The sequence below is a fragment of the Primulina tabacum genome, chromosome 8 (assembly GCF_025594145.1).
Source record: "Primulina tabacum isolate GXHZ01 chromosome 8, ASM2559414v2, whole genome shotgun sequence".
NCBI classification, from domain to species: Eukaryota; Viridiplantae; Streptophyta; class Magnoliopsida; order Lamiales; family Gesneriaceae; genus Primulina; species Primulina tabacum.
The window spans coordinates 6,346,243-6,357,875 of NC_134557.1; the positions used below are offsets into that span (position 1 = coordinate 6,346,243).

Consider the following 11,633-nt stretch of genomic DNA (forward strand, 5'->3'; position numbering starts at 1 on the left):
ATTATTACGTGCTTTATGCAATTATGCCTAATTATATGTTCGCAATTAATATAATACTAATAAGAAAAATAATATTATTATCATATTAACATGTAGGGGTGCAGCGGGTAACCACCGTTTTGCTGGTCCAACCCAAATGGATAGTTAATTTTTTTACTTTAATTATTGTAAAATTTGAGTTTTCGTATCTATGTTATGCCTAAATAATATTGTTTTTTTAATCCACCAATCTATATTTATTCTAACATAAAAACTCTATGATTTATCGTGTCAACCTCATTCATATATGAGAATTAACAAAAATAGTCGGACGTGACCATGAGGTAATACCATATGGTTAACGTCTGATTAACAAGCTCAAATTACTTCATTTTTTTTAATCGAGATGGAGCTCAAAAAACCTCTACTTGATCAAACTCCATGAACTTATTTCTGATCGATCTCTGCTTTGCTTGATTACTTCTATTCTATTTTATTAAAGTTGAGGACATGACAATAACCACCTAAAAAAACACCAACTTTTTCCTCCAACTTTATCTTATACGATACTAATATTAAACTTTTATTTTTTGTTATTTTTTTTTAAATTTCAACACACATTTTTTTTTATTTCAACAATTCAAATATCAATTTAGTGCTTCCATAATTAATCAAATTTCACTTTAGCCCATTGATAATGATAAAAAAGACTACACATACGCATCGCGTGTACAGAATAACTAGTTCTAACTATAACCAGCAGCCATTACTCTATTTTTCATTTTTTATATATATGTTCCAGTTCCTATACTTCATCCAAATATAGTATGCCATCATACTCGAAATTTACAAGTTAGAAGCAAGAAATGTCACAGAAGGTCCGGTCCGCATTATTGGTTGTCCCAGTAAACGTAATTGTAATTTTAGAAAGTCGCGATTTAATGGACTGTTACAAATATGAGGTATTAATTAATTATGGAAATCGATAGCTTACGTGCCAAGTGTAAATATTTGGGCCCTCTTTTACGTTTTCAATAAATGGCTAATAAGTAATAAATCCCTCAAGAAAAAAAAAATTATTGAGATTTTAAAAATACTACAAAACTATATTATTTAATCCATCCTTCTATAGACACCAATACTATTTCCTACCATTAAATTGAGAAAAACATTTTTTTCCCCACTCGGAACGTCGTGTTCATGTATTTTTTTATGCAAATAATTTTTAAGAAGTCAACCCAACCCGTTATATTTCAACACGTTAACTTGAGAGCATTTCTTTTTGATATTTGATTTTTATTTGAGCAATACATATAAGAATAAGTCAAAGTTTCAAACCCCTTTATCGGGTTGTTATGGATCATATAAAAAAGTAGTTGAACAATAATGAAAAAAGCAACCAAAAAAAATAGTAGTTGGACAATTCTCCGTATATTCTCTCTCGTCATATATTAAGTATTTTGAATTTTGACAAATTCAAGTTTCAAGAGTTATCTTTTCACAGCTATGGATTTATATTATTTTTCAAACATTGACATAGACAAAGGATTGGATAATTATATATTTTCTATGCAAGAATGGGAATCCAAAACAGTACTCGGCTGTCAAAACCCACTGCATTTTTTCCTAATCCTAACAAAACAGATAAATAAGCCAATCGGAGTTGAACCAATCTTGTAAAATGACATTGTCAACAAGTTGGAGTTGAGGAAGCTTAATTTTTTAGGAAAGGATTCAATCCGGTCAGCTTTAATAAACAGGCTTAAAAAAACTAGATAACGATGTGATATGAAAGGAAGTATTTGTTCTATTTGAAGATTTTGAAATGTATTCGTTCAACCAATCAAATTTGAGTCACAAGAATCCCAGGTCGACGTTAGAGCACATAGAGACGGTCCATGCCGACTCGACCACAGCAGTGTTGCAACATGAATGAACCATCGCTCTTATGCTCACATAGATAAGATATGGTTTTCATAATAACTACCAAGTAAGGCAGTCAACAGGTTAGGTGGTTCGGGTCCTACTAAGCTTAGAGCAGCCTAGTAAAACAAAGCTTATAAAAACTAATCCCGCTTAGGGGGTCCAGACCAATTGACATGATAATTGGAGTTGAGTCGATCAACTAACTTCACTAATTTAGACTTAATTTGTGTACACATACCTGATCAAGAAACAACTTTTAGCGCTTCATGAACCGACCAACATTGGCAAGTACTGTCCTTAAACTTCTGATGCCAGCCCCAGTACTAGAGCTAACCATCATTTGCAGTTCAAGCATGTCACCGTAACTTAATATTTTTATTATGATTGATAAGATATTAGGCTAACTAATTGAACATACCAAGGGTTGAATCACAGACTTGCTTGCTTTGAGGCTCTGTAGACGAGAAATGTTGTAGCTTCAGTATGGAAATAAATATTTACTGAGATTTCAATCAAATGCAAAAGATGTGTACTACCTCTTCAATTTGCATTGCTCGTCGTGCCACTGTAGCTGGGAAAACTAAATCTGTCTTTGTTAAAACAATTTGATACCTGGTTTGTGACATGCAAGTTAACGCATAAAATAGACTCAAGCCTCTCCGACAAGAATAAACCAGGATAACATATATGAGGCAAAATATTAAGAGGAAGGCTACTGAGAGCCCCAGTCTTTCAAGTCTAGAAATTAAAATTCAATTATTTATAAAACTATAATTATTTTTGATGAAAAAGTAAATAAATCAACCACATTCAAAAACATATGCAACAATAAACCATATCCATGCAGGCATCATCACATATGATATACCTACCTTTCCATCAAATGGATGAGCTCATGATCCCTTGGTTTCATACCCCATTTTGTGTCAACAAGAAGGCACACTCGCTTCAGACTAACACGGTCACCTGCAAATGTGCATTCTGGGTGTTATGAACATACAATATATGAAACTGTGAAACGGAATTCAAATATTATTCTTGTAAACACAAAAAGTTACATTCGTAAGGAAAACAGACAAGTACCCTCAGATAAACACCAAAGACACAATCACAGCAAGTACACTCCTGAAGTTGTTCGTAATCTAGTTTAACATGCGAGTCAACTCAAGAAAAATAATTTAATCAAAGACCACTTAGTCTTCAGATTGCCATGTTACATCTGGTTCAGAATTCCAGTTGAAATTTCCTAAACAACCAATAGATGTGACACAATTTAACTTGTTAATTCAACATTATCAAACGCAAGTAAAAAATTTAATATGATATGAATATACCAGTAAATTATCAATACAGACTGACATCAAGCCATGGCAAGTTGAGATCAATAGGCCACTACTCGTTCCAGAGACAGGCAGCTTCCTTTTTCTTTATATGCCAGTAAGAATAAGTATTGCACTATGCAAATCTCACTTAACTTATTTAATAGGAAGAAAAGACGTTACATTTTCCATGACACGATGCTATTTACAAATGCACGTGACATAATATCAGCTACTGAAGAATGATGATGCCAAATTAACAAAGGTAAACAGATGAAGAGAAAGACATAAACAAACTCTTAACACGCAGTTTCAGACTCACAAGTTCCTCCCAAGATTCTTTCACTTCATCTTTAGCATAAGCAAACCCGTATCCAGGTAAGTCCACTAGCGAGAGCTTCGGTCCAAGTTTGAAAAAATTAATAGTCTACAAAAGAGTAAGTTAAAACATATGCATAACCAACATACTTTTGATTCAGCTGTACAACACATGCAGCACCTGAGTAAGTCCGGGCTTGTCTGATGTCCGTACAACACCCCATTGCCTGGTAAGTGCATTGAACAAAGATGATTTTCCCATGTTTGACCGTCCTAAAGAGATTCAAATCCAAAGTACATATGTTAACCCCACACTCGTAACAAACCTATATTCCTAGAAGGATTACAATAAAAGTAAACAACGGAAAAGTAAACAATTTCATGTTTGCCTCTAAAACCAGTAAAAATAAAACATTTTCCCCAAAATTTTCCACATTGAGATTCAAATTAATAAATGAAGCATGAACAAAAGAAGCAACCAAATCAAGAAACACAGTATTGAGCAAATAGCACGTATATCACTCGCCTCGAGCATTAGTTCGCAATATGTAGAAAAGAATTCATCATCTGACTCTGGTTAGAAGATTAAACAGTCTTACCCGCAAATGCAATCTCTGAAAGATCAGGGGATGGAAATGACGATGAAATCTTGGCCGCAGCAAAGAATTCTAATTTCTTACGAAACACCTATAAAATAGTTAGTACCCACCACCTATAAAAGTAAATTTTCAAATGATGGAGAAGATTTTGTTGATTTTAGGCTCAATGTTATTGACTGGCAGTCATTAGAGTATATTATTTATACCAGGATGCTTATCCTCGAAAACTGAGAAAATATGGCGCAATTACGGCATCTCCATCAAAATTAGATTTTTAATCTGTGCATCATTGACTCCAAGATCCTAAGTTTGCACCAAACTACATAGCTTAATTCTTCTAGCAAATGATAAAGTGGTAAAAGACATGATCTACAGGGGATTGTAATAGGTATACACAATATTGCAAGGATAGGATGCATCTGCATTTTGTCTCAATCTCTCATCTTCAATGAGCACCTACAGTTTCATGCTTGAAAAAAAAATGTACATTGACACTGTACGCCAAGGTTCGCCAAACCGAAATTTAAAAGGAGAATGTACAAGATATATGTGCATACTGGTACTTCGATCCTCTCCCTTTCTGAACTTGTTGAGAAAGGAATGTTATCTAAAGGGGCAGAAAGCTTGGTGTTGTATTCTGCCCTCCTAAATTCAATCTCCCGTCTATGACCTAGTAACTGGAAAACGATATAAGAGAAATCTTAGCCTGACCAAAGATTTTAGAAAACAATATCTTTTTGAAGATGATATACTTATCAAGCATTCAAGACGAGGTCAATTTACATTGTCTTCCACAAAGGAAAGGATTGAGGAGCTAGGACAAACGGCACGAAACATTGCAATATTTGACATTTCAACATCAATGTTTGCTGCTTGCTGTTTCTTCTGTTCACTGTCCACCTGGATAATGTAAAGACAGAAAATTAGGAGAAGGAGTTTATCTAGACATTGAAATGATAATATTGAGAGTTATAAATACAATATGCTTGTTGGTGAATTTGCACTATGGGGATGAGAGTTGCATGTAGCTGATTTCCACTAGTCTAGGACCAAGACTTTTACAAACAACTTTAAAAAGTATGAGCAAACATTAAAATAGGAAATAGTTACAAAAATGCAGCTTATTGAATGGTTATGATACAGCCAATAGACATATAGAGTAAAATTACTTTCTCTATTGTTTACTTCAGCTGCTAAGTCTTAAATGAAGATCCAAAATTCTTGGCATGTTCAAAATTCCAAAAGTTTATAACAAGCAGTGAAACATCGACACAGATACTGCACAAAAATAAATTAACGTAAATATACTAAGGATACAAACGCTACTAAAAGCACCAACTTCTTCAAGAGGTCAGGAGAGTGGGAGCTGGTATTTGTTGAGGGCGAAGCAGCAATGAAAGAGAAAATTACCTTTTTCAAGCAGCTTTCTTTATCAAAATTGGATCTAATCACTCTTTTCTCATCTTTAAACACAGGCCTTGCTTTGTATTTTTTCAGATTGCCTTCATGTGTTCGATCCACAGACTTACCGGTATCCGCATCGATTCTCTTCCTCTTCCGGCCGGAGTTCCTATCAACTACTACTTCAAGCCATTCATTTCGAGTTCTACTCTTCAATTTATCGTCCTTTTTTTCCTTTACTACTAGGTTTATTCGATTTCTCGTGCACGTTGACATAAGAAACATCACTATTATTATCGACTCTACTTTGCACCTTTTTACTTCCCTTTTTCTTAAGCTCTAGATCTCTAATACCATCACTCAACCCTCCTGGTCTTCCAGCAGCAACATTCGCTTTCATATGAACTTTATTAGCAGTGCCCCTAATCGAACTTCTTCCTAGAGACATTACTCAGAAATTCTCAAAACCAATAAAAACACGAATGCTGAAACCCAGTTATAGCCACATTTCATGCGCTCTTTACACTGGAACGCAAATAGTAAAAAATCAAAGCAGAAACACGAAACTGAGAAAAATCTGGACATTTATATAAGCTTATCATCGGTGAGCATAGAAAACCTTTGAAAAATGTTTGAGAAATAAAAGGAAAGAGTACCTTTTGAATCCATGCTCAGTAGGTTTTTGCTGAAACCGACCTCCCAGTATGCTGGCGGGCAAATCAAGGAGGGAGCCGACGCCGTTTGTATTGTAAGACCCGCGGGCCGAAATTGGGCCTGCCCAATCCTTCGGTTGATTCAACATTAGTTTCTCTATTACTATTTTTTTTCCCCTAAAAAGAAGAAAATGAATTTGCTGGACATAGATTGAAAAAAATTTCAAATAATTTTGATAGTCCAATTTGAAATTTTATATAGCTTTTAACGATATTTATATATATATATATATATATATATATGGCAATTCATGTATATTTAATATATTTAATTACTAAATTGTGTAAAAATGGTAATTAAACTAATTAAATAAAATATAAATAGGAAAGAAGTTGTGACAAGTTTTTAAAATTCGTATTACAATTATTTTGTTCTAGCTTCTTAGTTTTAAGTTTAGTTTTGAAAGTTCACTTGAATCTATGAAGTCAGTTGCGGATGAGATCTTGATTCAATAGTTAAAGTTGAGGCTCTGAGACTTGTTGGTCTCATGTTCGAGCTTATTTGATTGCGGGTAGTTTTTTAAATTCATATAGGTAGATTTAGTTGTTCATTCTTGTATTAACGCTCAAGTCCTAATCAATAGTACGAACAATCACATCATATCTTTGTAATTTAGAATCATAAACATACGTATTGATGCGCTCAATAAGAAGGCGGAGTCATCTCATCCGTTTTTTTGATACACATTTATATTTTTGGAGCGGTTTGATTCGGTATATTGAAGAATTGGTTCATGATCATCGATTCAAGGTATTTTTATGAATGCACATTTTTTGAGCGCATCACGTATACTCTTAAAAAGAATAGGTAGTTAGTTTTTACACCACATTCTTGTTTTTTTAAAACTAGTGCACCGACGCACGCATTACGTGCTTGTATAATATTTGTTTATAATTCATTTGATTTATATTTAAATGATGATCAAGATATAATTATAAGAAATAGTGAAGGACTACATTGTGATTTCGATATATAAATTAAAAAATAAATTGAAAAATAACATAATAAAATAATAACCTGAGTAAGAATTGAACCTATAACATAAACCCAAAAAAACAATTACTCTATCCGCTGAACCACATATAACTTACAATAAAATTTTAACATTTTATTAATATATATAATTATTAAAACAGACCATGACACCAAAGTTAGTTACTCTAAGTGTCTCAAATTTAATAAAATAATAATAATATAGATAATATACATGTAGTTAGAGATATATATGGCCAATTAGTACTTCATTTAAACAAGCAATTCCAGAATCCAGAATGTTCTTTTGACCTTTGAAGGTTTCCAACCTCAAGAGTTTTTGAAGGTCAAAATGAGCGGCACCGTCCTTGCCCTATTAACAACGACGCACGAACAAAATCCAACCACAGTTCTCTTAAGAATGCGTAGACATAAAGCTATTTCATTTTTGAGAAACTGTTAAAAACTTGAATTTAAATTATATCAAGTCATTTTAAAAGTCCATTATATGTTTGAAATATCAAAATTATAAAATAATTGAATAATCAAATTTTTTATTTCGAATTACAGCTGACATTATGACAAAGCACAAACAAAGGACCATTCATTCCCCAATTCGATATTATAATATATTACTCAACTTGACAGTCTTAAACAAGATGATTTAACTAAAAAACTACGTTTAAAACATAAAAATAAAAGTGCATACTGTTGAAAAATATATTTAAAATGTGTGTATTGAATATTTGAATGTTGAATATTTGAATGTTGAAAATAAGAGTTGTAAATATTGAAAATTAGTGTGTGATGATGTAGGTAATGATGTATTTTATTTTTGGATTATTTGTAAAGATTTCCTATAAATAGATCTCTCATTTGTGAAGAAAATCACAATTGAGTAGAGAGAAAAATATTATAAAGTGTGTAGTTTGGTAAATTTTGAGAGTTTGAGATTTTTACTTTTTACCATAAATTTTTACTTTTTCACAACACGTTATCAGCACGAAACTCTAAAAGTCCTCCATATTTTTTCCAAGCTCCAAACAGAAGAAAAAGGTAACAAAAGTAATAATATTTATTTTACTGTTATTTATTTATTGTGTATATATTTAATATATAATATAATGTTATTATTAGAAATAATAAAAATAAATTTTTCATAAACTTGTTATAAATCCTGAGAGGATGTTAAGACGACATCCCACACTCCCGGTAAGGGATACGACAAGTATAAAAGCCTATAAGGTTTTTAAACAAAATAAATTATGACACTCATTATAATATTATGATATGATTTACATAATTATTTAAACATGTCTAATATTATATATATCATATTATTATCATAAAATTATACAAATACATACCTTTATTTTTTTTGTACCCCAACGGTCATAAATGGTAAAAAACGGCTAGTTTTTGCCCTATAAATATGATCTCACAAACACATTCCATCACTCCAACTTTCTCTTCTTCTCTAAAAATTATTCATCATCAAATTTTTCGAAGAAAAAAGAAGATGGCTTTCTCAATGATATTTTTAATTATTTTGGTTGTCATACTCACGAGTCTTGTATTTATCGGAGAATATCCTACTCGTGCGTTTTCTTTATTTTTACAAATACTTGTACTTGTTGTTTATCCGTTACTTTGTATTGCAATAATTATTAACTAATAAAATGCATCGTAATTTTTTTTAGTACCACCATGTCAAATTTAACAAAGCTCGAATTTGTTGCGCTCGACATCACGGGAAAGAATTATATGCCATGGACTCTAGATGTAGAAATGCATCTTGAGTCATTGGGTCTAAGCGAGACCATTAAAGAAAATGGCATATGCACGTCACAAGAAAAGGCAAGAGCCATGATATTTTTGCATCGACATCTCGACGATGGATTGAAATGTGAATATCTGACTGAAAAAAATCCCATGGCTTTGTGGAAGGGATTAAAAGAAAGATTCGAACATATAAGAGAAGTTATACTTCCGACCGCCCGGGATGAATGGAATACATTGAGATTCCAAGACTTTAAAAAAGTCAGTGATTACAATTCGGCGATGTATAGAATAATCTCGCAATTAAAATTTTGTGGACATGAGGTCACAGAATCTGAGATGCTTGAAAAAACATTTTCCACGTTTCATGCATCAAATATTACTCTACAGCAACAATATAGAGTACGTGGATTCGCGAGATATTCTGAACTCATCGCCTGTCTTCTTGTGGCGGAAAAAAACAACGAGCTATTAATGAGAAATCATCAGTCCCGACCCACTGGATCAACAGCATTTCCAGAAGTAAATGCTGTAAATAAAAATGAATTTAAACCTGGAAATCAAAATCAAATTCAAAGACAAGGTTTTGGTCGAGGTCGAGGTCGTGGACGTGGACGTGGACGTGGACGTGGAATTGGCCGTGGTCGTGGTCAAGGCCGTGGTTTTGAAAATAATCGAGATAGTTATTTTTATAACTCATCTCAAAAGAACGTCCCAAACCATCCACAGAAAAGGCATCATGAGAATACAAGTGTTAATGAGAAGCACTCAAAAAGATATGAAAGTTCTTGTTACAGATGTGGTACTCCAGGACATTGGTCCAAAGTTTGTCGAGCCCCTGAGCACCTTTGTAAACTTTATAAAGAATCATTAAAGGGGAAAGAAAAGGAGACCAACTTCACTGAACGCAGTGACCGTTTGAGTGATTCAACTCATTTTGATGCTGGTGATTTTATGAATGATTTCTCTGGAAATGATCAATATGTTGGTGGGATAGAAATGAACAATATTGATGCTGCAGATTTTCTCAACGATTTATCTGAAAATGAACAATATAATGGTAGAATATAAATGTACAATAATCTATTTTTCATGTATTCATAGAATAATGTTTTATTGTATAATTATGATTTGTGTTATATTTAAATATATATTGCAAGTAATTTATTTCATTGCATATTTTTTTTGAAGTTCAAATATGGAAAATGCTATGAGCAAAGCTGAAGTTTGCATACCCGATAGTGGTACAACGCACACTATCCTCCGAGATAAAAGATATTTCTTGGAACTAAAACCAACAAAAACAACGGTGAATACAATATCAGGTCCTGTAGACTTGATTAAAGGATGTGGTAAAGCACAATTTTTGTTACCTAATGGTACAAAATTTTTGATCAATGATGCTTTATATTCACCACAATCGAAAAGAAATTTGTTGAGTTTTAATGATATATATTCCCATGGGTATGATACTCAAACAATGAATGAAGGGAATGAGAAATATATGTGTCTTATCACATATAAATCAGGAAAGAAATATGTGATTGAAAAACTACCAATGCTCCCTACTGGATTGCATTATACACATATAAGTCCCGTTGAATCAAACATGGTAGTTGATATTTCTTCGATATTAACCAATTGGCATGATCGATTGGGACATCCTGGTTCAACAATGATGCAAAGAATTATAGAAAATACACATGGTCATCCACTGAAAGACCAGAAGATCTTTCAGAATAATAAGTTTCAATGTAAAGCATGTTCTCTTGGAAAACTTATTATAAGACCATCACCAGTCAAAATCCAAACTGAATCACCAATGTTTCTTGAACTTATTCAGGGTGATATTTGTGGACCAATCCATCCACCATGTGGACCATTCAGATACTTTATGGTATTGATTGATGCCTCCAGCAGATGGTCACATGTATGTTTATTATCAACTCGAAATGTTGCATTTGCAAGATTACTTGCTCAAATAATAAAATTGAAGAATCAATTTCCCGATTATACAATCAAGAAAATTAGACTTGATAATGCTGGTGAATTTACTTCCCAAACTTTCAATGATTATTGTATGTCTATGGGAATCATTGTTGAGCATCATGTTGCTCATGTACATACACAGAATGGATTGGCTGAATCATTGATTAAACGTCTGCAAATGATTGCTAGACCAATGATTATGAAAACAAAGCTCCCTATTTCTATATGGGGACATGCAATTTTACACGCTGCTTCATTAATTCGCATCAGACCAAGTGCATATCATAAATACTCCCCATTGCAGCTTGCATTTGGTAAAGAACCAGACATTTCTCATCTGAGAATTTTTGGATGTATGGTGTATGTGCCTATTGCACCACCGCAACGAAAGAAAATGGGACCTCAAAGAAAGGTTGGAATTTATATCGGTTATGATAGTCCATCAATCATTCGATATCTTGAACCTCAGACAGGCGACGTGTTCACAGCACGTTTTGCTGATTTTCATTTTAATGAGGAAATCTTCCCAATGTTAGGGGGAGAACAGAAACATACCGAAAAGGAAATTACATGGTATGTATCATCATTGTTACATCTGGATCCAAGAACAAAACAATGTGAAAAAGATGTACAACAA

The 11,633-nt window shown here is 32.9% G+C and overlaps 1 protein-coding gene across 1 annotated transcript; it reads right to left on the reverse strand.

Moving 5' to 3' along the window:
• Positions 1 to 83: 83 nt before the first annotated feature.
• LOC142553385 (uncharacterized) lies at positions 84 to 6,338 on the reverse strand. The gene is made up of 11 exons (XM_075663597.1): positions 6,199 to 6,338; positions 5,552 to 6,067; positions 4,925 to 5,041; positions 4,699 to 4,818; positions 4,142 to 4,229; positions 3,724 to 3,815; positions 3,522 to 3,651; positions 2,778 to 2,871; positions 2,442 to 2,517; positions 2,324 to 2,359; positions 84 to 2,234 (listed from the first exon to the last, which is right to left on the reverse strand). The coding sequence occupies exons 2-11, from the start codon at positions 5,825 to 5,827 to the stop codon at positions 2,229 to 2,231; spliced, it is 1,035 nt and encodes a 344-aa protein (XP_075519712.1). The 5' UTR covers positions 5,828 to 6,067; positions 6,199 to 6,338; the 3' UTR covers positions 84 to 2,228.
• Between the last annotated feature and the right edge of the window lie 5,295 nt (positions 6,339 to 11,633).

What these genes read in the sequence shown, in the direction of transcription:
- LOC142553385 (XM_075663597.1), bottom strand. Translation starts at nt 5,827, where the DNA reads ATGTTTCTTATGTCAACGTGCACGAGAAATCGAATAAACCTAGTAGTA. An exon ending in ACAAGCCCGGACTTACTCAG is followed by an intron (nt 3,652 to 3,723) that starts GTGCTGCATGTG and finishes ACTCTTTTGTAG; the next exon opens with ACTATTAATTTTTTCAAACT. An exon ending in GAGCAATGCAAATTGAAGAG is followed by an intron (nt 2,360 to 2,441) that starts GTAGTACACATC and finishes TCTCGTCTACAG; the next exon opens with AGCCTCAAAGCAAGCAAGTC.